At 46.6% G+C, this 27,896-nt stretch overlaps 1 protein-coding gene across 1 annotated transcript in view; it reads left to right on the top strand.

The window, feature by feature from the left end:
- LOC112259138 (alpha-tectorin-like) overlaps positions 1-27,896 on the top strand; it is a 78,180-nt gene that overhangs the window by 29,335 nt on the left and 20,949 nt on the right. Inside the window, exons 8-21 of the mRNA XM_042327857.1 lie at positions 5,524-5,568; positions 7,701-7,860; positions 7,986-8,273; positions 8,608-8,745; positions 9,402-9,567; positions 9,772-10,184; positions 12,418-13,061; positions 13,771-14,178; positions 15,625-15,813; positions 20,863-20,915; positions 22,386-23,029; positions 24,315-24,885; positions 25,149-25,819; positions 26,514-27,198. Coding sequence (XP_042183791.1) covers positions 5,524-5,568; positions 7,701-7,860; positions 7,986-8,273; positions 8,608-8,745; positions 9,402-9,567; positions 9,772-10,184; positions 12,418-13,061; positions 13,771-14,178; positions 15,625-15,813; positions 20,863-20,915; positions 22,386-23,029; positions 24,315-24,885; positions 25,149-25,819; positions 26,514-27,198 — 5,075 coding nt within the window. The remainder of the gene's footprint in view (positions 1-5,523; positions 5,569-7,700; positions 7,861-7,985; positions 8,274-8,607; positions 8,746-9,401; positions 9,568-9,771; positions 10,185-12,417; positions 13,062-13,770; positions 14,179-15,624; positions 15,814-20,862; positions 20,916-22,385; positions 23,030-24,314; positions 24,886-25,148; positions 25,820-26,513; positions 27,199-27,896) is intronic.

Raw genomic sequence — 27,896 nt, 5'->3', positions numbered from 1 at the left:
TCTGTTTACAAATAAAATAACAATGATTGGCATCATTTTAAAGTCACATCTCTGGTTTACACTAAAACAACATTTTAAACTTAAAGGTTTAAGGTTTTCTGAACAGACTACAACCCACCCATCAAACTGGTTATACCATGGCCCACCACCCCTCCTAACCAATCCGCAAAACTGATCACAGTCACAATAGGCCTTTTGTACCCCAAATTGCAATGGCCATTTCCCCCAAGTCTCACAGACACACACCACCCCCGTACAGATCAAAGATCAAAGGTGTTTACATACATCATGCTTAAACGGTTTAAGCTGTAAACACAAAACCAATTTAAAAAAAATAGACTACCCCAACTCGGATTGCTTGAGAAAATATTTTGATAGCATTTATACTTTTTGAACAATAGCAATATTTAAATGAGCTCCCAATTCAATGACAAAGAAAAGCCCATAGACTCAAATGGTAAAACAATTCCAAATTCTACACCTATTTCCTTCTACACCGTTTAAGCTATCAACACCATACCAAAATGGAGATGTTCAGACCATCCCAACTTAGACTGCTTGTCAAAGGATATTTGATTCGATCTATACTTTTGGAAATATAACCATTTTCATATTTGCCTAAATTAAAATGGGTGCGCAGATTTGTTCAATCCAAAGCCTACATTTAAAGAATATTGAAGAATGCATCAGTGATATGTATTTCTTGCAACTTTCTGACGACATAATGCATGTGAATGCCTTAGCCCAAGATGTGCTCTTATGGAGCCTAACGTTACTCCGGTCCAAGGACCTTATATGCTATTTTCATATGTAGACTGGCTCTGGCAAACAAAACAGCCAAATATCTAAACGTGAATCGATTCTCAATTGCATTACGGTTCTAGAAACATAAAGCCCTCTACTTTCATATCACATCAAAATAATTTCACAACTGCAAAATACACACTTACTGTACACTGTTTTAACTGGCGGTCACAGTTGTAGCCGACAGTATTTTTCAGTGCCTACACGTTTCTGGCAGCTTTCTTCCATTACACACAGGTGTTCAGAGCATGCTAGATAGCTAATTAGCAAAGGTGGTCCCCCCTATCTTCCGTAAACATGCTCTGTAATATGGAGATATGGCCATGTGATACCATGATGATATGTATCAATCGGGTGATCTTTTGTTTGGCAAACTCTGCTACTGCGCATGCAGTATAGAAACACCACCAGTCATACACCAGTCTCTTGAGGTACACAAACCAGGCACAACTCATCACACATCCAACACCATTCCTACCGTGAAGCATAGTGGTGGCAGTATCATGCTATGGGGATGCTTTTCAGCAGCAGGGACTGGGAAACTAAGGATAGAGGGAACAATGAATGGAGCCAATCCTTGATGAGAACCTGCTTCAGCATGTAAACCACCTTAAACTGGGGGTGAATATTTACATTCCAACAGCACATTGACCCCAAGCATACAGCCAAAGCAATTTTGGAATGGCTTCAGAACAAGAATGTGAAAGTCTTTGAGTAGCCCAGCCAAAGCCCAGACTGGAATCCCATTGAAAACCTGTGGAAAGACTTGAAGATTGCTGTTTACCGCCACTCCACATCTAACTTAACCGAGTTAAAGAAAATCTGCAAGGAAAAATGGGAGAAAATCCTGATACAGCTGATACAGACACATTCAAGACGATTCAAAGCTGTAATCGCCGCCAAGGTGCTACTACAAATGATTGACTCAGGGGATGAATACCTATGTCCCAGACCTGCTGTTTTCAACTCTCAGCAGGAGCAGTAGAGATACTCTCAATGATCTGCTATGAAAAGCCAACTGACATTTACTCCTGAGGTGCTGACTTGTTGCACCCTCGACAACTACTGTGATTATTATTATTTGACCATGCTGGTTATTTATGAACATTTGAACATCTTGGCCATGTTCTGTTATAATCTTCACCCGGCACAGCCAGAAGAGGACTGGCCACCCCTCATAGCCTGGTTCCTCTCTAGGTTTCTTCCTAGGTGTTGGCCTTTCTTGGGAGTTTTTCCTAGCCACCGTGCTTGCTGTTTGGGATTTTAGGCTTGGTTTCTGTACTGCACTTTGATATATCAGCTGATGTAAGAAGGGCTATATATATATAATTTATCAAATCAAATATATTTATATCTGTCTATCATTTCCAATAAACATGCAAAAACATTAAAAAAATGTGTTCACTTTGTCATTATGGGAGATTGTGTGGACTTTATGCAAACTGGAAACCACGTATCCTGAGGCATTTATTGTAGCTGGGGATTTTAATAAAGCAAATTTAAGGACTAGGCTGCCGAAGTTCTATAAATATATTGACTGTACTACTTGCGCTGCTAAGACTCTCGAACATTTCTATTCAAATATTCCAGAATGCTTACAAGGCCCTCCCCCAGCAAATATGACCACGACTCCATCTTGCTCCTCCCTTCCTATAGGCAGAAACATAAACAGGAAGTACACGTGCGTAGACCTAATCAATGTTGGTCTGACCAATCGGAATCCACGCTCCAGGATTGTTGGGTTCACGTAGACTGGGATATGTTCCGGGTAGCTTGCGAAAATAATCTAGACACATACACGGATATGGTGACTGAGTTTATAAGGAAGTATATAGGAGATGTAGTACCCATTGTGACTATTGAAACCTACCCTGTCCAGAAACCGTGGATAGATGGTAGCATTCACGCGAAACTGAAAGTATGAACCACCTCATTTATCCATGGAAAGGTGATTTGAGATTAAGGCTGAATACAAAGTGTAGTTATTCCCTCCGAGGCAAACAAACAAGCAAAATGTCAGTATAGAGACAAAGTGGAGTCGCAATCCATTGGCTCAGACACAGGACGTATGTGGCAGGGTCTACAGACAATCACGGACTATAAAAAGAAAACCAGGCCACGGACACGGACACCGTTGTCTTGCTTCTAGACAAACTTTGCACATTCTTCGCAAGCTTTGAGAATAATTGAGTGCCATTGACATGGCCCGCTACCAAGGACTGTGGGTTCTCCATCTCCATGTTCGATGTGAGTAAGCTAGTCAAGGATCATATCACATCCACCTTACCTGTCACCCTAGACCCAGTTCAATTTGCTTACCGCCCCAATAGGTCCACAGACGATGCAATTGCCATAACACTGCACACTCTCCTCTCCCATCTGGACAAGAAGAATACCTATGTAAGAATGCTGTTCATTGACTATAGCTCAGCATTCAAAACCATAGTACTCTCCAAGCTCATCATTAAGCTTGAGGCCCTGGGTCTCAACTGCCCTGTGCAATTGGGTCCTGGACTTCCTGACGGGCCCACCCCCAGGTGGTGAAGGTAGGAAACAACAACTCCCCTTCGCTGATCCTCAACACTGGGGCCCCACAAGAGTGCGTGTTCAGCCCCCTCCTGTACTCCCTGTTCACTCATGACTGGTGGCCATGCACGTCTCCAACTCAATCATCAAGTTTGCAGATGACACAACAGTAGTGAGCTTGATTACCAACAACGACGAGAGGATGTGAGGATGTGAGAGGATGTGAGGGCACTCGGAGTGTGGTGTCAGGAAAATTACCTCTCGCTCAACGTCAACAAAACAAAGGAGATGATTGTGGACTTCAGGAAACAGCAGTGGGAACACCCCCCTATCCACATCGATGGGACAGCAGTGGAGAAGGGGGAAAGCTTGAAGTTCCTCGGCATACACATCACGGACAAACTGAAATGGTCCATCCACACAGACAGTCTGATAAAGAATGCACAAACAGTGCCTCTTCAACCTCAGGATGCTAAAGATATTTGGTTTGTCACCTAAAATCCTCACAAATTTTACAGATGCAGAATTGAAGCATCTTGTAGGGCTGTATCGCCGCCTGATATGGGAACTGCACCGCCCGCAACCGCAAGACGCTCCAGAGGGTGGTGCGGTCTGCCCAACGCATTACCAGGGGCAAACTACCCGCCTCTCCGGGACACCCACAGCACCCGATGTCACAGGAAGGCCAAAAAGATCATCAAGGACATCAACCACCCGAGCCACTGCCTGTTCGCCCTGCTACCATCCAGAAGGCGAGGTCAGGACAGGTGCATCAAAGCTGGGACCAAGACACTGAAAAACAGCTTCTATCTCAAGGCCATCAGACTGTTAAACAGCCATCATTAACACATAGAGGCTGCTGCCGACATACAGACTTGAAATCATTGGCCACTTTAATAAATTGATCACTGGTCAGTTTAATAATGGCACTTTAATAATTTTTACCTATCTTGCATTACTCATGTCATATGTATATACTGTATTTTATACCATCTGTTGCATCTTGCCTATGCCTCTGTCATTGCTCATCCAAATATTTATATGAAAATATTCTTATTCCATTCCTTTACTTAGATCTGTGTATATTAGGTAGTTGTTGTGGAATTGTTAGATTACATGTTAGATATTTCTGCACTGTCAGAACTAGTAGCACAAGCATTTCGCTACACTCGCTATAACATCTGCATACCAAAAATGTTATTTGATTTATGTTACATTTCAGTCAATAAACATTTTAAATTATTCTAGATATTATGTTGTGCTCCTAACTTTTATATGTTGGGAGCACCAGTGCTACACATTTATTTCTTTTAGAGCTCTGGACAGCATGCAAATGTAAGCTTTATTTTTACATTCAATTTATGATAAATTAATGGTTAACATTCTACTACCATTCAATAAAATGCTGCTTTGAATTAGATCAGGTCTTGTCCCTTGGATCAACTTGGCAGTACATTTGTTCAGTATAGAATGTATAAATGAAACATGTAAAGTTTTGGTCCCATGTTTCATGTGCTGAAATAAAAGTTCCCAGAAATTTTCCAGGTGCACAAAAAGCTTATTTCTCTCACATTTTGTGCACACATTTGTTTACATCCATGTTCGTTAGCGTTTCTCCTTCATCAATATAATTAATCCATGTCAAGAAGCTGAATAAACAGCATGACCATTACACAGGTGCACCTTGTGCTGGGGACAATAAAAGGCCAATATAAAATGTGTAGAATTGTCACACAACACAATGCCACAGATGTCTCAAGTTTTGAGGGAGCGTTCAATTGGCATGCTGACTGCAGGAATGTCCACCAGAGATGATGCCGGAGAAATTAATGTTAATATCTCTACCATAAGCTGCCTCCAATGTCATTTGTCGTGGAAATACTTACACTGGGACATTCGAAGTCAATCTTAAATTAATCATCCTTTATTTGGTTCCAACCAACTCAATGCACCATAGTACACATGTCAATCACGAGCTCTTCCTGGGCAGACCCAGGAGTTGTCTTATATACGGCTATGCACAGACAAGTTATTTTTGCATGATTTAATTAATGAATCATTACCGTTTTGTTTCATTCATGTGACCGACCAATACTGGTTTGTAACATGTGACAGACCAATAGCTCACGAGACTTCTTCTCTCTAAGCTGAGAACTTGAAACTGAGATATCTTTAGTTTGTTCTCAGAACAAGGTCTGGGCATTCTGCCAAATTGCAGATACTGATAAGTGAGGATTTGTTAAATCAGTCACTTGCATGAACACAGAAATGGGTTATTAGAACAGCACATGAATATAACACAGAAATGTGTTATCAGAAAAGCACAAACATTAAAATTCCATTACACATTTTAGAGAATTTGGCAGTACGTTCAACAGGCCTCACAACTGCAGACCACGTGTATGACGTCGTGTGGACGAACGGTTTGCTGATGTCAACGTTGTTAATTAACAGAGTGCCCCATGATGGTGGTGGGGTTATGGTACAGGCAGGCATAAGCTACGGACAACGAACATAATTGCATTTTATCAATAGCATTTTGAATGCACAGAGATACCGTGATGGGATCCTGAGGCCCATTCATCCACCACTATCAACTCATGTTTCAGCATAATAATGCAAGGTCCCAAGTTGCAAGGATCTGTACACAGTTCCTGGAAGCTGAAAATGCCCCAGTTCTTCCATGGCCTGTATACTCACCAGACATAGTACCCATTTATATTTATTAGGAATCCCCATTAGCTGCTGCCATGGCACATTAAGGCACTTACATATAAAACAAAAGATAAAACAGTACATCATATATCATTATTACACCACTGCATATCTACAATACAAAATTTCCTCTGGTGGCATGTCACAAGCATTTCGCTACACTCGTATTAACATCTGCTAACCATGTGTATGTGACAAATCAAATTTGATTTGATTTGTGGGGTATGCATGGGTGTCCGAGCTGTGTGCTAGTAGTTAAAACAGACAACTCAGTACATTCAGTTTGTCAACACTTCTGATTGACATGCATATTATTAGTGTTAGCTGTGGGTGTACATTTAAGGGCCAGCCGTGCTGCCCTGTTCTGAGCAACTTGTCATTTTCCTAAGTCCCTCTTTGTGGCACCTTACCACACTACTGAACAGTAGTCCAGGTGCAACAAAACTAGGGCCTGAAGGACCTGCCTTGTTGATAGTGTTGTTAAGATGGCAGAGCAGTGCTTTATTATGGACAGACTTCTCCCCATCTTAGCTACTGTTGTATTAATAGGTTTTGACAGAGAATGTAACTCAGTAAAATCTTTGAAATTGTTGCAATTGATATTTATTTCAGTATAATTTGGCAGTAGAAAGCCTGCCAAGCCAGGCACCAACGAGGGCCAAAGTAAGGACCCTGGCAATTCAAGCCAGCTCAATTAAAGCCATTAGTGCTCCACTGTTTACGCTGCCCTCTCTTTAGCCAACAAGGCATGGCTCCTAAACAGACATGGTAATGAGGTCCCAGGCCTAGCTTCCTTCCTCAGACAAGGAGACGCTGGAGCGGCTTGGGTTGGCCCGCAGGGTTCCTAGCTTGGTCCACTCACACGGGACCGCAAGGTAAATGTGATCCTGACACATTGTTCCTGAACCCATAATGGGGCCTTTTCAAGGCTCCTCTAATGGGCCACTATGGCAGAGAGAAGGGCGGGGGTACCCCCACGGGAGACCTGGGAGACTGATCTTAAAGAAGTTACGTGTCATCGTCGACCGGCTGGCCAGTTGTCTCTCGCTCCCCAGTGCTATTGTTAAATGCTTTTTTTAATGAGGAGTTGTCTCTGTGAGTCACTTTGGTATCAGCCTCCTAGAAGAGATATGGTTCAAGTTGCTGGTGATGTGGTTCATGAGGTTTTGTGGGTCTATGGCTTTGAAACAATCAGAAAACTGAATCAACAACACCTTTCTGAATCCCTCTCATTAAATGCCTTGCCCTCAATGAATTATTCTCACTCTCATTGTCCTCAGTGGCCTTACTTCAATCTGTCTATTTCCTCCATCTAGAATGATCAAACCAGGCACTCCAGTTATTCTCTTCCACCTCTTCAGCTTCTTTTCTCAGAGAGAAGGTGAGGGACGTGGCTCCGATTCTGATTCTGAATCTTATCTAGAGATATAAGATCAGAGCAAATTGCTCGAGGATCATTGTGTTATAGACCATTACGAAAGGTTGAAAGTTGTGTATGTTTAGAAGACATACGTTATTTTCCCTTTCTTTCTGGTTAAACAAGCATGACTTTATTCTTATCTTGATTGAAATCACCAAAATGTATCAGATTACATGAGTAGTCTATATGTTTATGAACAGTTGTTCCCCATTCTTTGCTCGATCTGTTACGGCAGTTGTCTTCCCCTTCATTCAGCTCTTTCTCAGGAGATCATGTACCCCTATGGGCCTACCTACCAAGATCTGGAGACACCCAAGATGGATGATGGGAGTTCCACTGAAATAATTATACTCATGCCATTCATTTTTTTCAATAACCCCTACCGCTCCATCTATGTAAGTTCCCATTTACCCCTTCATTCCTTCAATACCAGTAAATATCCCCAACTCATAAGAGAGAAATGTTGATCCACCATATCATCCATCTAACCGTGCCTCCCTTTCTCTCTCTATCTCTGCAGGTCAACAACAACGGTGTGATCTCCTTCGAAGTACAGGTGAGCCAGTTCACCCCCGAGGCCTTCCCCCTGAGTGACAGCAGATCCTTCATTGCCCCACTATGGGCAGACGTGCACAACGGCATCCGCGGAGACGTGTACTACCGTGAGAGCACAGACCCAGAGCTACTGGAGCGGGCCACACAAGAAATCCGCAAGTACTTTAAGAACATGCCCACCTTCACAGCCACCTGGATCTTCATCACAACCTGGCACCAGGTCACCTTCTACGGAGGCAGTCAGACCACCCCGGTAAAATAACCACAATCACGAATCCCAGGCTGCTATATGCTCCACACACAAAACACCTGCATGCATGCGGACGATGGCCACTGGTAGAACCATTTATCCTACAATAAATGTTTTTAATCATGTGTCTCTGTGTGATGCTTGTGCAGAACTGAGAGTAACTTTTCATATGTAGTCGTCTCAAGTTGAAATCTCTTTGAAATTCTCTGTAAGTATTTGTTTAGTCTAATAGGGGTTGTTTGTTTCGGTTAAAAGGTCAATTCTGCCAGGTGGTGAATTTTTGTTTTGTCTCACTATTGAACTTACCATATGCTTGCACATTCTCACCTCTCTATAGGTGAACACATTTCAGGTTGTGTTGATATCGGACGGTCTGTCATGCTTTTCCATGTTCAACTATGGAGAGATCAACTGGAGCACAGGCACAGCCAGTGGAGGAGACCCTCTGACTGGTTTAGGTGGTAGCACAGCACAGGTAGTCAGATCATGATAACCTACATATACCACCCCTGACACACATCAAACCAATGAGGGGATTCGATTAATGCCTCTGGCATGCCCCGGGTGAACCGGGTTAGCGTCGATTGCATTTGATTTGGAACCGGACTGCCTCCCTCCGTGTGAGCCAGGTGCCCCGTTAAGCGCGTGGAGTAATAAGTAAGATTCTGTGTTTTCACATGCAAAATGGATTGCTTTTGATTTAAAAAAATGCTTTATCTGACTTCCCAATGATAACTAGTTTGAAAATTTGAATCTATATTTTATGGGAAATAGATGCACCATTCTGCATTGTTGACAATATGACAGAGCAGCACAGATTACCATTCGATTTGTGCAGGGCGCACCTTCCTCACCCGGTCACGTGACAGTCATAGCTTAATTGAATCCCCTCAATCTCAACGCCCCACTTACCACCTCTAAAACACATCAGTTCAATCATGATGCCCCATAAACCACCCCTAAAACACATCAGCCCACTCATGGTGCCCCATATACCACCCTTAAAACATGTCAGACCAATCACAACCTCCCAGATATAGCTAAAATACAGCACACCAATCTTGATGCCTCCCACCTCTATGAAAGTGATAACCTCCTCACTTGCCTTTTCCCAATCTCTCCCCTCTCCAGTCAGGTTTTAATGGAGGAGAAATCGGTAACTTCCTCAACCTACCTGGGTCCCGTTCCAATGCCGTGGTTGAAATCGAGAGGACGACCAATGTAAACCTGCCTGGCCGGTGGGTCTTCCGTGTAGACACTGCCCTGATAGACCCTGCCAATGGCTGCAGTTACAATGGTGGGCAAAATGTATAACATAACAAAGACTTGACACACTGGTCAAATGTCTAGGTTCAATTGTCTAGGTACTAGTCAAGTCCATGTAGACAGTTTCTGTAAACTTGAATCACTCTCCTCATAACACAGCATGAGTCCCCTTATTAAAAAAACATCATGGCTGGGGAGACCCATATCATATCTCGTTGTCCATATCTTCTCCTAGGGCGGTTCTATCGGCGCGGTGAGATCTTCTGGCTGTCCGACCAGTGCTCCCAGCGGTGCCGCTGCCTGGACATGGACAACGAGGTGCTCTGCCGGGAGGCGCCGTGCAGCCAGCTGGAAACTTGTGAGCAGAAGGAGGGTGCCTTCTACTGCCAGTCTACGCGCACCAGCACCTGTGTGGTTTTCGGCGACCCTCACTACCACACCTTTGATGGCTTCCTCTACCACTTCCAGGGCACCTGCTCCTACCTGTTAGCTCGGCCCTGCTGGGAGGTGGCTGGCCTGCCCTTCTTCAGCGTGGAGGCCAAGAATGAGAACCGCGGCGTGGCCTCTGTGTCCTGGCTGAGAGATGTCACTGTGGAGGTGTACGACCACAGAGTCATCCTGCCTAAGGGCAGCCAGGGCACAATACAGGTGAGCAGAGCAGCACTTCCAAGGAGGACAAATATGTAGGAATGTCTAGGTTTTAGCTCAGTGGGCTAACACAGTCTTGTCAGTTTGCCATAGGTCAGATGGTTATAGGTCAGATGTTGTGCCTTTGGGAGGCTAGGTACATAACAGTGGTCTGGTCATGTAGTTTGACAGGTAAGACCAGCAGATCCTGTGTACCGCTCTCCAAGAGATTCATTCGGACGTTACCTAAAGTTTTCATAGGAATATTCCATCAATGTCCCACCAAACATACAAAGAACATAAACAATAGGTCAGATGGTTATAGGTCAGATGTTGTGCCTTTGGGAGGCTAGGTACATAACAGTGGTCTGGTCATGTAGTTTGACAGGTAAGACCAGCAGATCCTGTGTACCGCTCTCCAAGAGATTCATTCGGACGTTACCTAAAGTTTTCATAGGAATATTCCATCAATGTCCCACCAAACATACAAAGAACATGGTTGACATGTTCTCAGAATATAAGATATTGTTTTAGACACCTTTCATGAACATTCCTGTGTATCAGCTGTCAGGACGTCGCTTGATGGTCCCAAAGAAACCCAATTGTTTAATTATTACACAGCACCCTTTGTTACTGTGGCCGAGCCCATCAAGGCTCTGATCCATTCACTGTTCTATATCTGTTGACCATTTTCGGAACACGCACACAGGGCTTACAACTTACATATTTGACCCACTATGAAAAACATGATTATATTGTGCATGTTCATTTATACAGTAATTATTATTCAGCATGTCCTCACCTCGGATTTGAACTCACAACCTCTTGGTTCACAGCCTTCTGATGTACAGTATCTGCTACGTCACCATGTCTGTGTTATCGGACTATTCTCTCTTAATTCATTTGATTGACTTATTTCAGAAATATTAGGGCTTTTATATAGTTTTCTAATGTTGGTGGGGCATATAACCTTGTTTTAATGTTACTCTTGATTCGCAATTATGATTTTTTTTTAAACCAGTTTTTCTTGTGTGCCTAGGAAGACGATGTTAGGGTTTGTTTCTGGACAGTGCCAGACTATACTGGCCCAATAAGCACCTGCTCTCGGGTTAACCCTTATTGGGACAGTGGTTAGGGCATTCGTCATTGGTGCTTGTGGCCTGGGTTTGTGACCTGCTAGGGGAGTCACACTCACATTATTAGCAGTATGTTAATGTCATTATTTGGCAACATTTGCAGCACCTGTAATTGATCTAATAAAAATGTGTTTCTCAATGAAAGATGGGAACCTGAAGGATTACCCCTTGAGCACAAATTTTTTCAAGCTAGCTGTGGATTGAGGTTAAGGCATGTTCTTAACTCCGTTACATGAGCATCTCTCCATCGTCTGCTTGAAATGCACTTTGAAGTAAATCTCTTAAAGTGCACTCAAGAAAAACCATTTTATTGATCATAGTGATTGAGGAGTAACATTAAAACCAGGTAAAATGCCCCACCAACAATAGATCACTATATAGAAAGCCCTAACATTGCTGAAATAAGTACATCAAATAAATGATGAGAGAATATTCAGATTAACTGTAACTGACACAGACATGGTGGCGTAGCATAAATATCAGAATGCCGTGAACCAAGAGGTTGTGACTTCAAATTCCGAGGTGAGGACATGCTGAATAATAATGACTGTATAATTGAACATGCACAGTATAATCATGTTTTTCAAAGAGTGTCAAATATGTAATTTGAAATCACTGTGTCCCGAACATTGTCAATAGACAAAGAGCTGTGAATGGATCAGTGGTTCACCAATCAGGGCCTTGACGGGCTCAGCAACAGTAACAAGGCGAAATGTGTAATGTGAATTGTGAACGTTTCTTTGGGATCATCAGGTGAAGTCCTGACAACTAATACAAAGACATTTTCTTGAAATATTCCCACGAAACATGTCTAGAAAATGCATATATTATGTTCTGAGCACATGGCAACCATGTTCTGTGTAAGTTATGTTTGACATTTAGGGAATGTTTGCCAAAACATGCTAAATAGGTTCTCAGGAGGTTTTTGCTAACATACATAGAATGTTCCCCTAACTAACAGAAAACTGGACACTCAAACATCTGGGGAACATTACAGGTAACATTACAAAAAGTTATCTTTCTCTAGAATTGTTAGCTGGGCTATCTAATCTAATAAGGTGTTTATGTGGTACTGTCCTGCATAATCTGCCCTGAATCTCCTACCTCTCCTTTTCAAGGTGGATGGACTGATGAAGACACTGCCAGTCCAACTCCAGCTAGGTGCAGTCAGAGTCTACCAGTCGGGCATGGCCGTCGCCCTGGAGACCGACTTCGGCCTCCTGGTGACCTACGATGGGCAGCACTACGCCTCCATTTCCCTGCCCAGCTCCTACTTCAACAACACATGCGGCCTGTGCGGTAACTATAACGACAACCCTGCCGACGACCCTGTGCTGCCCGACGGCTCGCTGGCCGAGAGCGTAGTGGCGCTGGGTGGCAGCTGGCGGGCGGAGGACGCTGACTGGCGCTGCACAGACGGCTGTGCCCAGAACTGCAGTGTCTGTGAACCATTGACCGAGGCGTTCTACTTCCGCCCGGACTACTGTGGAATCATCAACAAGACGGACGGGCCTTTCAGGGACTGCAGGGCAGTGGTGGACCCAACGGCCTTTGTCTATAGTTGTGTCTACGACATGTGCAACAACAAGGACAACATTACCACCCTCTGTCAGGCCATTCAGGCCTACGCCTTAGCCTGCCAAGCCCTGGGGGTCACCATACGAACCTGGAGGTCACACACCTTCTGTGGTGGGTGCTCTTCTGTCCCGATGTATATAATCTATATGTCGGGTAGAAATGGTTTTGTTTGGACATTTTTATAGCTACCTATCCTTAAAATAAATATGTTACCTACTGTTTCTGTTAGTGATGTATCTAAATTTACTGGGTGGGAGGGGCTGGTCCAACTCAGTGTCATAAAAAAAATGCATACCCCTCCCCAAAGTTTAAAATATTTTGACATGACTCCCCTTATACCGTAAAATAAATTGAACACCCTCCCCCCATATAATTAAATGAAAATAATGTTTATGACCACAAATAACATAACTGTGTTTATAAAAGTGGATAGCACTTTAATATCATGTTCTGCGTTTTTAACACCACAATAAATAGACCATGTCAATCTTGACAAACAGAAAATATATCCCTCCCTACCTTGTAGGCTTACCTAGTATCGAAGGCTTGGCTTGACAATCTCCGAATGGCATTAAACTTTTTGGTATTTTGTAACAGATGTCTCTTTCCATTCATCAATTGGCTGCTTCACAGTTTGGATTGATTGATTGATTGAATTTGTCAGTAAAATAAATACTGTCATGACTTCCACCGAAGGTGGCTCCTCTCCCTGTTCGGGCGGCGCTCGGCGGTCGTCGTCACCGGTCTACTAGCTTCCACCGGTCCTTTTTCCTTTTCTTTTGGTTATGTCTGTTTTGTGTTTCACCTGGTTTCATTTTGGTTAATTAGGGGGGGTATTTATCTCAACATTTCCCTTGGGGTTTTGTGCGGAATTGTTTTCGTTTGACTATCAGTGAGTTTGGGTTTCGTTTTCATCAGTTCATGTTTAACAGGTGGTTTTTCCCTGGGCTGTGTCTGAGTGGGGTTTCGTGGCTACTTGTTTCTCCTGTGCCTGACTCCACACCCACATCCCCTTGGGGAGATCTGACAGAATCCTGCACCCTAAATCATGGAGACAGCAGGAGCGGACGCGCCCACCCCGTCCATGGAGGAACGTGTTCAACAGCACACGGCGGTATCACACCGTTTGGGGACAGCTATGGATCAGGTGTTAGTGAGAATGGAGAGATGGGAAAGGAGCGGCCTCCCTACATCATCTTCAGCCACTCGCCAGCCTGCAACAACACCTTTTCCGGCGGCGTCCGGACCCAGCAGGATTCGGCTAGCTCTCCCGAGGGACTACAATGGGACGGCTGCCGGGTGTAAGGGGTTCCTGCTCCAGCTGGAGCTTTACCTGGCGACCGATCACCCGACCCCCTCGGGAGAAGAGAGTGTCAATGTCCTCGTCTCCTGCCTTTCGGGTAAAGCCCTGGAGTGGGCCAACGCGGTCTGGGAGGGCCCGGACTCGGCGAGGGACCATTACCCAGAGTTCACCCGCCGCTTCCGGGCGGTGTTTGATCACCCACCAGAAGGCAGAGCTGCGGGTGAACGGCTGTTTCACTTAAGGCAGGAGACGAGGAGTATACAGGATTTCGCGCTGGAGTTCCGGACCCTGGCTGCCGGCACGGGGTGGAATGACAGGGCCCTGATGGACCATTATAGGTGTAGCCTGCAGGAGGACGTCCGCAGGGAGCTAGCCTGTCGTGACACCACTCTCACACTGGACCAGCTAATAGACATGTCCATCAGGCTGGACAACTTGCTGGCTGCTCGCGGGCGTCTTGATCAGGGTCTGTTTGTTCCAGCACTTCTGCTCCGACACCCATGGAGTTAGGGGGTGCTGCTGCAAGGGCCACCGGAGGTGGAGCCACCTCCTGCACCAGTTGTGGTCGGAGAGGACACACTGCTGACCGGTGCTGGAGGAGCGTCTGGGAGTCGAGAGGGCAGGCAGAGCACGGCTCGCACACCTCAGGTGAGTCAGCACCCGGCTCACCCAGAGCCCCCTGTTGGTCAAATGTATGTGTTGATTTCCTTTCCTGAGTTTTCCCCTCATTCCCAGCATAAGGCGCTAGTCGATTCAGGCGCAGCGGGGAGTTTTATGGACCGCGGTTTCACGTGGAAGTTAGGGATTCCCTTGGTGCAGATAGACCAAGCCTTCCCCGTGCACGCCCTTCCCTGTGCACGCCCTTCCCCGTGCACGCCCTAGATAGTCCGTTAGGGTCAGGGTTGATCCCCCCCCCCCATAAAAAGAGCGACCCTATTACCACTACATCGACTGGAGGATTGTGCGTTAAACCTCCAGGTGAACGCCGCACTTCCCAGGAGTCATGTGTATCCCCTGTCACAGGAGGAGACGGTGGCTATGGAGACACATGTCACCGAATCTCTGGTACAGGGGTACATTCGGCCCTCCACATCACCTGTCTCCTCGAGTTTCATTTTTGTGAAGAAGAAGGAGGGAGGTCTGCGTCCATGCATTGACTATAGAGGTCTAAATTCCATCACAGTGGGGTTCAGTTACCCGCTACCTCTCATCGCCATGGCGGTGGAGTCATTCCACGGAGCACGCTTCTTCACAAACCTGGATCTTAGGAGCGGGTATAACTTGGTGCGAATCCGGGATTGAGATGAGTGGAAAACCACATTTAGGACCATCTGGACTGACCACCGTAATCTGGAGTACCTCCGGGCGGCGAGGAGACTGAATAATCGTCAGGCAAGGTGGGCGATGTTTTTTTTACCAGATTTCACTTCACTTTCTCTTACAGACCAAGTTCCCATAACGCGAAGGCCGACGCACTGTCCCCTCTCAATGATACCGAGGAGCAGTCCATAGATCCCACCCCCATACTTCCAGCCTCTTGTCTGGTGGCACCGGTGTTATGGGAGGTGGAAGCGGACATCGAGCGGGCGTCTCGGTTAGGACCTCCTCCACCTCAGTGTCCAGCGGGTCGGAGGTACGTCCCGCTTGGTGTTCGTGATAGATTGATCAGGTGGGCCCACACGCTACCCTCCTTTGGTCATCTGGGGATTGAGAGGACAGTGCGGGCTCTTAGGGGGAAGTACTGGAGCCCACCTTGGCTAAGAATGTGAGGGTTTATCTTTCCTCCTGTTCGGTGTGTGCTCAGTGTAAGGCTCCTAGACACCTGCCCAGAGGGAAGTTACAGCCCCTCTCCTTTCCACAGCGGCCTTGGTCACACCTGTCTGGACTTTCTTACCGATCTTCCTCCATCACAGGGGAACACTACGATCCTGGTCGTTGTGGATTGGTTCTCTAAGTCCTGCCGTCTCCTCCCTTTGCCCGGTCTCCCTACGGCCCTACAGACTGCGGAGGCCCTGTTTACACACGTCTTCCGGCACTACGGGGTGCCTGAGGATATAGTTTCTGATCGGGTCCCCAGTTCACTTCCCAGGTTTGGAAGGCGTTCATGGAGCGTCTGGGGGTTCGATCAGCATGACCTCTGGTTTTCACCCCGATAGCAATGGGCAGGTGGAGAGAGTGAACCAGGATGTGGGCAGGTTTCTGAGGTCGTATTGCCAGGACCGGCCTGGGGAGTGGGTGAGGTTCGTCCCATGGGCCAAGATGGCCCAGAATTCACTTCGCCACTCCTCCACGAACCTGTCGCCGTTTCAGTGCGTGTTGGGCTATCAGCCGGTCCTGGTACCGTGGCATCAGAGTCAGACCGAGGCTCCTGCGGTGGAGGATTGGGTGCAGCGCTCAAAGGAGACCTGGAGAGATGTCCAGGAATCCCTTAAACGGGCCGGTGGGCGACAGAAGGTGAGCGCTGATCGCCACCATAGTGAGGCCCCCGTGTTCGCACCGGGGGACCGGGTCTGGCTCACTACGCCAAACCTGCCTCTGCCTGCCCTGCCGGAAGCTGGGTTTGCGGTTTGTGGGGCCATTTAAAGTCCTGAGGATAAGAAACGAGGTGTGTTATAGGTTACAGCTCCCCTCTTACTATTGTATTAACCCCTCGTTTAATTTGTCTCTCATCAGGCCGGTGGTAGCTGGTCCACTACAGGACGTCTCCTTGGGAAGATCTGACATATGTGCAGTCCAGTCAAACGTTTTTGGCCACACCTACTCATTCAAGAGTTTTCTTTATTTTGGCTATTTTCTATATTGTAGAATAATAGTGAAGAGTGAAATAGTGAAATAACACATATGGAATCATGTGGTAACCAAAAAGTGTTAAACAAATCATTCTTCAAAGTAGCCAACCTTTTCCGTGATGACAGCTTTGCACACTCTTGGCATTCTCTCGAGCAACTTTATGATGTAGTCACCTGGAATGCTTTTCCAACAGTCTTGAAGGAGATCCCACATATGCTGAGCACTTGTTGTCTGCTTTTCCTTCACTCTACGGTCCAACTCATCCCAAACCATCTCAACTGGGTTGAGGTCGGGTGATTATGGAGGCCAGGTCATCTGATGGAGCACTCCATATCTCTCCTTCTTGGTCAAATAGCCCTTACACAGCCTGGAGGTGTGTTGGGTCATTGTCCTGTTGAAAAACAAATGATAGTCCCACTAAGCGCAAACCAGATGGGAAGGCGTATCACTGTAAAATGCTGTGGTAGCCAAGTTGGTTACGCGTGCCTTGAATTCTAAATAAATCACTGACAGTGTCACCAGCGAAGTACCTCCTCCTCTATGCTCCACAGTGGGAACCACACATGCGGAGATCTTCTGTTCACACACTCTGCGTCTCACAAAGACACGACAGTTGGAACCCAAAGGATTTGGACTCATCAGACCAAAGGACAGTTTTACACCGGTCTAATGTTCATTGCTCGTGTTTCTTTCCCCAAACAAGTCTCTTCTTATTGTTGGTGTCCTTTTGTAGTGGTTTCTTTGCAGCAATTCGACCATGAAAGCCTGATTCACACAGTCTCCTCTGAACAGTTGATGTTGATGTGTCTGTTACTTGAACTCTGTGAAGCATTTATTTGGGCTGTTATCTGAGGTGCAGTTAATTGCCGATATCTGAGGCTGGTAACTCTAATGATCTTATCCACTGCAGCAGAGGTAACTCTGGGTCTTTTCTGTGGCAGTCCTCATGAGAGCCAGTTTCATCAACTGCGCTCTATGGTTTTTACGACTGCACTTGAAGAAACTTTCAAAGTTCTTGAAATGTACTGTTTTGACTGACCTTCATGTCTTAAAGTAATGATGGACTGTTGTTTCTCTTTGCTTATTTGAGCTGTTCTTGCCATAATTTGGACTTGGTCTTTTAACAAAAAGGGCTATCTTCTGTATACCATCCCTACCTTGTCAAAACACAACTGATTGGCTCAAACATATTAAGAAGGAAAGAAATTCCACATATTATGTAGAAAATAGTACAAAGAAAGAAAAACACTTGAATGGGTAGGTACAGTGCCTTGCGAAAGTATTCGGCCCCCTTGAACTTTGCGACCTTTTGCCACATTTCAGGCTTCAAACATAAAGATATAAAACTGTATTTTTTTGTGAAGAATCAACAACAAGTGGGACACAATCATGAAGTGGAACGACATTTATTGGATATTTCAAACTTTTTTAACAAATCAAAAACTGAAAAATTGGGCGTGCAAAATTATTCAGCCCCTTTAAGTTAATACTTTGTAGCGCCACCTTTTGCTGCGATTACAGCTGTAAGTCGCTTGGGGTATGTCTCTATCAATTTTGCACATCGAGAGACCAAAATTTTTTCCCATTCCTCCTTGCAAAACAGCTCGAGCTCAGGGAGGTTGGATGGAGAGCATTTGTGAACAGCAGTTTTCAGTTTTTCCACAGATTCTCGATTGGATTCAGGTCTGGACTTTGACTTGGCCATTCTAACACCTGGATATGTTTATTTTTGAACCATTCCATTGTAGATTTTGCTTTATGTTTTGGATCATTGTCTTGTTGGAAGACAAATCTCCGTCCCAGTCTCAGGTCTTTTGCAGACTCCATCAGGTTTTCTTCCAGAATGGTCCTGTATTTGGCTCCATCCATCTTCCCATCAATTTTAACCATCTTCCCTGTCCCTGCTGAAGAAAAGCAGGCCCAAACCATGATGCTGCCACCACCATGTTTGACAGTGGGGATGGTGTGTTCAGGGTGATGATCTGTGTTGCTTTTACGCCAAACATAACGTTTTGCATTGTTGCCAAAAAGTTCAATTTTGGTTTCATCTGACCAGAGCACCTTCTTCCACATGTTTGGTGTGTCTCCCAGGTGGCTTGTGGCAAACTTTAAACGACACTTTTTATAGATATCTTTAAGAAATGGCTTTCTTCTTGCCACTCTTCCATAAAGGCCAGATTTGTGCAATATACGACTGATTGTTGTCCTATGGACAGAGTCTCCCACCTCAGCTGTAGATCTCTGCAGTTCATCCAGAGTGATCATGGGCTCTTGGCTGCATCTCTGATCAGTCTTCTCCTTGTATGAGCTGAAAGTTTAGGGGGACGACCAGGTCTTGGTAGATTTGCAGTGGTCTGATACTCCTTCCATTTCAATATTATCGCTTGCACAGTGCTCCTTGGGATGTTTAAAGCTTGGGAAATCTTTTTGTATCCAAATCCGGCTTTAAACTTCTTCACAACAGTATCTCGGACCTGCCTGGTGTGTTCCTTGTTCTTCATGATGCTCTCTGCGCTTTTAACGGACCTCTGAGACTATCACAGTGCAGGTGCATTTATACGGAGACTTGATTACACACAGGTGGATTGTATTTATCATCATTAGTCATTTAGGTCAACATTGGATCATTCAGAGATCCTCACTGAACTTCTGGAGAGAGTTTGCTGCACTGAAAGTAAAGGGGCTGAATAATTTTGCACGCCCAATTTTTCAGTTTTTGATTTGTTAAAAAAGTTTGAAATATCCAATAAATGTCGTTCCACTTCATGATTGTGTCCCACTCGTTGTTGATTCTTCACAAAAAAATATAGTTTTATATCTTTATGTTTGAAGCCTGAAATGTGGCAAAAGGTCGCAAAGTTCAAGGGGGCCGAATACTTTCGCAAGGCACTGTATGTCCAAACTTTTGATTGCGGGACTTATTTTTTACATAATTAATATATAATTACATAGATATAGAGATAGAGATGAATAAATACTCAACCTTCAGATGAGTATGAGGGATGATTTTAAGTAAATTCTTACAACTTTGTTTGTCTGGTAGCTTATTCTTTAGAAGTTTGGGGCTGCTGGTGAACCATGATGTGAAGGCATAATTGTCACGCCCTGGCCACAGAGAGGCTTTTTATTCTCTATTTTGGTTAGGTCAGGGTGTGACTAGGGTGGGCATTCTATGTTCTTTTTTCTATGTTTTTGTATGTCGTTGTTTTTGCCCAGGTATGGTTCTCAATCAGGGACAGCTGTCTGTCATTGGCTCTGATTGAGAACCATACTTAGGTAGCTCTTGCCCACATGGGTTTTGTGGGTAGTTGTTTTCTGTTTTGTGTATTGCACCTTGCAGAACTGTTCGTTTGTTGTTTTTGTTCAAGTATTCATATTTATTAAACCTATTATGAATACTTACCACGCTGCACCTTGGTCCTCTTCTCCTTCTCCCGACGACATTCGTTACAGAACTACCCACCACCAAAGGACCAAGAGAGCACGAGAGGCAGCCCCAGAAAATATTGGGGGGCACACGGGGAGATTGGCGGAGTCAGGTAGGAGACCTGAGCCAACTCCCCGTGCTTACAGTGGCGAGAGAGTGACTGGGCAGGCACCGTGTTATGCGGTGAAGCGCATGGTGTCCCCAGGGTGCACGCATAGCCCGATGCGCTACATCGCAGCTCCTCGAATCGGCCGGGCTAGAGTGGGCATCGAGCCAGGAGGGATAATGCCGGGCCCGGATTATACGGCACCAGCCCTACGCACGGTGTCCCCGGTTCGCCAGCACAGCCCAGCCCAGTGCGGCCTGTTCCAACTCTCCGCACTTGTCGGGCTACAGGGGGTATCCAGCCAGGACAGGTTGTGCAGGCTCGTTGCTCGAGACCTCCAGTGTGCCTCCACGGCCCAGTGCATCCAGTGCCTCGGCCAAGGAGGAGGCTGCCTGTATGTCTCCCCAGCCTGGTGAGTCCTGTGCCTGCTCCCAGAACCATGTCTCCCTCCAGTCCGTAGCTGCCAGAGCCGCCCTCCTGTCCGGAGCTGCCAGAGCCGCCCGTCAGTCTAGAGGCGCCAGATGCGCCCGTCAGTCCAGAGGCGCCTGAGTCGCCATTCACTCCGGAGCCGCCAGAATCGCAGCCCCTCAGTCCAGAGGCGCACTTCAGTCCAGTGGCGCCCTCTACGAGGGTCTTCAGTCCGAGGCCCGCTGCGAGGGTCCCCGCTCCAGAGGCGCCACCTAAGTGGGCCAAGACTGAGGTGGAGCGGGGTCCACGTCCCGCACCCGAGCCGCCGCCGTAAAGAAGGCCCACCCGGACCCTCCCCTTTATAGAGTCAGGTTTTGAGGCTGGAGTCCGCACCTTTGGTGCTGTCACGCACCAAAGGTGGGGGTACTGTCACGCCCTGGCCATAGAGAGGCTTTTTTTTCTATGTTTTTGTATGTCGTTGTTTTTGCCCGGGTATGGTTCTCAATCAGGGACTGTCGTTGTCTCTGATTGAGAACCATACTTAGGTAGCTCTTGTCCACATGGGTTTTGTGGGTAGTTGTTTTCTGTTTCGTGTATTGCACCTTGCAGAACTGTACTTACCACGCTGCACCTTGGTGCTCTTCTCCTTCTCCCGACGACATTCGTTACAATAATCAAAGTGACACTGGACTAGCAAACTTGCCAGAGTTTTCAGCATGTCTATAGGTAGGTTTCCATCCAATTGGCGACAGATTTTCATGCGAATTTTCTAAAATCTTCATAATAACAATATGCCATTTCAGAGTTTCCTTTAGGATAATTTGGCACTGGACAACATAACAGGGAAGATTTTAATTTACCGAACATTTGAGAAATTTATTGGACATCCATATGCATTCAAATTCAACCTGGCGCAGGCAGCACCATCAATAAACGAGGGATGTTGGCCAAATGAGACACATTTACGTGTCCTTAATAACTGCCTATAACAAATTACAAATACACTATTCCTTGTGTTCCAATATGTAGCATATACAACACTTCATAGTCTATTTTTTGGAGGGGTTTTAGGCTACTTTACTAAAACAATAATTGTCCACCTCACGGTTTAGCTGTCAGAGATTTAAGCATGTCAGATGATTTCTTGATGTCAGATGGTTACTTCACAGATATAGATGTACAGAAGGAGGGTAATTTGTAAATGTTCTATCCTTATAATTTATATAAAGCTAAACACTATATTGTTAGATTTTAGTTACTCTGGTAGGCCTGAAACGGTCTTCCTCACCTCAAGTTCAACTGTCAGTTGCAGCAGTTTGACAACCCTCCCCTATTTTTGACCACCACTCCCTCCAGTAAATGTCGATCTCTCCCTTAGATGTGGTTAATATCATAATGTAACTTATGTAATCATGTAATCATGTAGCACATAACAGCATAACAATCTTAGGTTAATATGATTTGTTAAATACAGTAACATCCTATTTCCCCTTTGAATGGCTGCCAGCCCTGAAATGCCCTGAGTCCAGCCACTACCAGGTGTGCACCAGTGCCTGCGCCGCCTCATGCTCGGACCTCACCTCCCACCTGTACTGCACCCACCCTTGCACAGAGGGCTGCCAGTGCGACCCGGGATACGTGCTGAGTGGCAACCGTTGCGTCCGGCACCAGGACTGCGGCTGCGAGCATGAGGGCCTCTACTACCCTCTCAACGACACTTTCTGGGCGGGCCCTGCAGGCGAGGGTGGAGAGTGCACCCTGCGCTGCGTCTGTGGGCCCAACGGCGAAGTCTCCTGCTTCAACGATTCATGTAGAGAAGGCGAGGTGTGTGTGACAGAGTTCGGCCTGTTGGGCTGTTACCCCCGCAGGGAGGGGGTGTGTTCTCTAGGCCAGAATGTTGTGACGGCCTCTTTCGATGGGACCTCCATGCCCTTCCCGGACGACAGCTCCTACTACCTGCTGAGGTCGTGTGGGCCAATGCCGGCCAACGTGTCTGCTGTGGAAGTAAAGATGGGCCGGCGGCTGGTAAACAAGGGTCCATACTGGATGCGGCCCGTGGTGGTCAGGGTGGCCAACCTGGAGGCCCAGATGGGTGGATCGGACTTTGATACAGTGAAGGTCAGTATTATAGCCTGGTGCTCCAGTCTGTTTGTGCTTTAGCCAACTTTTCTCTGCCTTTGTTCATTGTCATTCCAAATATACAGTATGGGGACCAGGCTATTTTGGTGCTACCTCAGTCCGATTGAGAGAAAATGCATGAGTCTCCAGACAAAAAAACATACAAAAGTATGTGTAAAGATTATCTAAGCATTGATATTGTGCTACATTGTGGGTAGGTTTTCCAGACCCAGGCACAGGAGGTTGGTGGCCCCTTATTGGGGAGGACGGGCTCATGGTAATGGATGTAGTAGAATAAGTGGAATAGTATCAAACACATGGTTTCCGTTTTATTGTATGCCATTCCATTTGATCCGCTACAGCCATTATTATGAGCAGTCCCCCCTCAGCAGCCTCCACTGGACCCAAGGCAACTTTACTTCTGGACTAAGAATCACTTTCAGTGGAGAAACTTCATTTAGCATTCTATTTTTACACCAGGAGTAGCCTAAATATGAGTCTGGGAAACTGGCCCTGAAAGTCTGTCATCATGAGATGAATACCTTTCTCAAAGTAATTTAGCTGGAATTTGTAGTTCAATTGAATACAGGCTTAACTGAATGACAACAGAGATAATATAGTAAGGAATGTTATTGAATAGTTTGGTGTAGGCTTTGTCTCCAAGGCTCCCCAGAGCAAGATGCTGATGACAGGTTGCCCTATGCTGCGGGAAAGGAGTTCCAATGACGGGTCTTAAGGTTATTATGCTGGTGGTTGTGGGGAGATAGGTCATTGGACGACTGTTGCTGCAAAACAAGGTTTGAGTTGACATATAAATACTCCCCTAGATTCATGCCCATTGGTTGAAAGAAAGATAGTGATTATTGCACGAGTGAGTAGGTTAATCAGCAACAGTGGTGGAATTGCCTTAGTGTGCCGTGCTCATAGGCTGAAGATAATAGGTGAATGATATTACACACGCTTGCTAATAGAAAAGGAGGAAGAGACGTGACGCTATGCTAACGAGCTAACGTTAAGACACTATACTATAAATACTTGCAATGCTGACAAGGTATCATTATAACCCCTGCCATATAAATACCTGCTATGCTGATGAGTGAGATAGGAAGCGATGTGAATTATGAGTTTACTAGATGAATGAAAAGATCCATTCGGACCAGCCTTACTGATTGAAAATGGGTAACTACGTAACAGATGTATCACTGCACTACTGTACATTACAGTGACTGAATATTGCTGCTACTACCTCTCTATGACATTATGTTATGATGTGTCTAAATCCCAGCTGAACGGTGAGCTGGTACTACTGCCTTATGTCCACCCACTGGAGACCCTAATGATCTACCGCGCCCCTGGCAACACTACCGTGGTGGAGTCCAGCGGATTGGTCCTAGTCCGCTACACCCGTCAGGGCCTCCTCAACATCTCTCTCTCTACCCTCTTTTACAACGCCACCTGCGGCCTGTGCGGTCTCTTCAACGGAAACGCCAGCGACGATCTCCGTCTGCCTAACGGCCGGCTGGCCGAATCCCTCAAACTCTTCACTGAGGGCTGGCGGGCCATCGCTGACGACCTGACGTGCAATGGCGATTGCGACGACCTGTACCGCATGTGCACGGACCTGCGGCTCTACCAGAGCCCGTGGATGTGTGGCAACATCAACGACCTGGGGAACAGCTCCTTCCTGGCGTGCCACGGTGCCGTCAACCCCTCGCCGTTCTTCCGGAACTGCCTGTACAACATGTGCATGCGGGAGGGAAACCGCTCTGTGCTCTGCTCTTCGCTGCAGGCATATGCCTCGGCCTGTCAGGATGCCCAGGTGGACCTTGCTGCCTGGAGGAGTGCTACCAATTGCCGTGAGTTAGTCCCTCGCCACCACCTTGGAGTGATGTTGAGTGATGGACTGATTGTGTATTTTGCCTTTATTAACCAAACCTTGGCTCTGCTAATTCTGAATAGCCCTTTCTCTTGTTTCTGTTTCTATCTCTGTCCTGACCTCTCTCTATTTCTCTCTCCTTTTTTCTCACTCTCTTTTACAATCCCTCTATCTCTCTCTCTCTATTTGTCTATTACCCCACTCTCATCTCTCTCTGCCCACCCCTTTCTCCCCTTCCCGCAGCCTTGCCCTGTCCGGAGAACAGTTACTACAATGAGTGCACCAGCGCTTGCCCACTGACCTGCGCCGGCCTGGACGAGCTCGCCGAGCTGTGTCCACTGTCCTGTCGGGAGGGCTGCCAGTGCAGGGAGGGCTTTGCACTCCACAACGGCCAGTGCGTGGCGCGCAGCGACTGCGGCTGCATCAGCTCTGGGGGCCGGCAGCTGGCCACCAACCAGATCTTCTGGAATGACTGGGAGTGCCAGGAGCACTGCTACTGCAATGGCTCGGACAACCGCGTCTACTGCACGCTGACACCGTGCCAGGAGGGTGAGTACTGCCAGGAGGGCCTTGAGGGCCTCTACTTCTGCCAGCCGCGCACCGAAGCGCTGTGCATTGCCGCTGGTTACAGCCACTTCCTGCCATTCGGAGGTGTGCCCTTCGAACTGCAGAGTAGCTGTACCTTGATCCTGGCTACAACGAGGTGCAACAGCGGAGTGGCGGGAGAGGAGGATATGGACCAGAGCACCGCCACCCGACCCAAGACGAGCACCAGCGCCGACCTCCCTCGCTTCAAGCTGTCAGCCCGGAACGAGGAGAGGGACACGGAGCAAGCCATCTGGGTGAGGGGGTTCATCTTGGAAGTCTACGGCTATGAGATTGAGGTGTCTCGGAGCTATAAACACACCATCACGGTGAGTGTATTATACACTTTTCACACTACCTTTCCATCCTGAATTAAACTGTATTGGCTCAGATATTTTCATTTCCCATTGTCCTTTTTTAGCACGATTCCAGAAACTATGGTGGATGCGTAACTAGGCCAGCTCAGTAAAATTTGTTTTGACTTGGCTCGGTTCCACTCAGTAGGGTGAAAAGCCTGGGGCACAGTCAGTCTTGTTAGACTTTATTAGGAAGAAAAACATGTGGTAAGTAACAGGCCAAGAATCTTACCAATGCTTTTCAGAGAATCCAACTGAAAAAAAGACAGGAGAAATGTGTTCTTACAATGTCTTGACACTTTTCATTTCAATGCATATTCATCCTTCCAGTGTGACTGATGTGTTGTGAATCTCACAGAGACATGTGAGGGAGAGTTATTTGTTAATGAAGCCGATTGAATAGCGGAGCGAAGAGTGAATTCCTCTTTGATTGGTCCCGGGTCGGATCTTATTTCCATTGGCATCTTTTATAAGACTGGATTGGGCTCAGGATAACTGGTGACCTGAGTGACATTTGGAAAAGGTTCACAAACCAACCCAAAGATCTGAGGAGCACCACAATACACACACTCAATCCTATACACTCACACTTGCTAGTTATAACACACACACACACACACACACACACACACACAGTCATGACTCACTCTCCCATACTCTCTCCCAGGTGAATAAGGAACGTCTGTACCTGCCTTTGAAGCTGGGGCCGGGGAAGGTCCACATCTTCACTTTCGGCATGCAGCTGGTGTTGGAGACGGACTTTGGCCTGAAGGTTGCCTTCGACTGGAACACCCTGCTCCTGCTCACGCTGCCTCGACGCCTCTACAACACCACCTGCGGCCTGTGCCAGGGCATGCCACTTTCCTCTCCACCCGCACTCACCACCAGCAACTGGGGCATGGCCTGGGCTGAGCAAGACACATTCTGCCAGGTGGGCTGCGGCGACTCGTGCCCACGTTGTGGGTTGGTCGAGAGAGGCTTTGGTGCCACCGATGCCCCTTTACTCGTCGCGGACGCCTACATGGAAGGCGTGGCCCAAGATGGTGAGGGAGGAGGAATCAATGTTGATGGCGGGGGTTACACAGGAATCCGATTCCACCTGGGCGATGGGCTGCACTTGTTTGTGGAGCCCGAGGCAGTGCGTCTGTGCGGGTTGATCGTGGACCGCGGCGGTGTGTTTGCGCGCTGCCACAGCAAGGTGGCGCCGACGTTCTTCTACCAGAACTGCCTGCAGGACACATGCCTGGACCGGGGTGCCTCGGGGACCATTTGCAACTGGCTGCAGATCTACACCAGCACATGCCAGACCCAGGGGGTGCGTGTGTTAGGCTGGAGGATTGACACACCCTGTGGTGAGCACAATAATAATTGAGGCATGAATCAAGTAGATTGAGTTGAGTTTAATTCTTTCCAGCCCAGGTGGAGGCTTATCTTACATGGGACTACTCCTCAGTAGTAATAGCCTATTAGATATGATTAGGTTCTGACAAACAGAGTGAAAAACGAACGGACAACTGGTCAAAGCTCAAACCAAGTTTATTCACCCACTGGGTCAAACAGCTGGAAAGACAAAACATGTTTACACAAGCACATATATTTATACCTTCCTCCTATACTGAGTCTCCTCCTTGCACATCTGGGACAACCAATACATATCTGTTTGCTAGACAGGACTTTAGTGGTGCCTGTTCTTTCTCACTTCATCTGACCTGGACTCATCTGACCTCGGCCAAAATTCCTCACTCCTCCCCAACTCAAGCCTGTCCTAACCAGAACCATTGCCCTCCTCTCCATAGGATACATGAGATCTTACAATAGCATGTTCTTACAAAATGTAAACTTTCTGCACTCCCCTTTCTCACTCAATAGATGTCCATACCCTCAGGAGTTTAGAAGTTAGTGCTCAACAATAACAACGGATACTTTCACCAAGGTTACATAGAGTTCTCAGTCATATGAGTAAAGGAGAGATGAATCACAAAGCAGCAGCTTTATGTTACCGTCCTACACAATGACATACAGCACGCTGTCAAATGAATAACCAACTGAT

This window comes from Oncorhynchus tshawytscha, linkage group LG09, assembly GCF_018296145.1.
Source record: "Oncorhynchus tshawytscha isolate Ot180627B linkage group LG09, Otsh_v2.0, whole genome shotgun sequence".
Classification (NCBI taxonomy): domain Eukaryota; kingdom Metazoa; phylum Chordata; class Actinopteri; order Salmoniformes; family Salmonidae; genus Oncorhynchus; species Oncorhynchus tshawytscha.
This window is presented reverse-complemented; position numbering and strand designations above follow the sequence as displayed.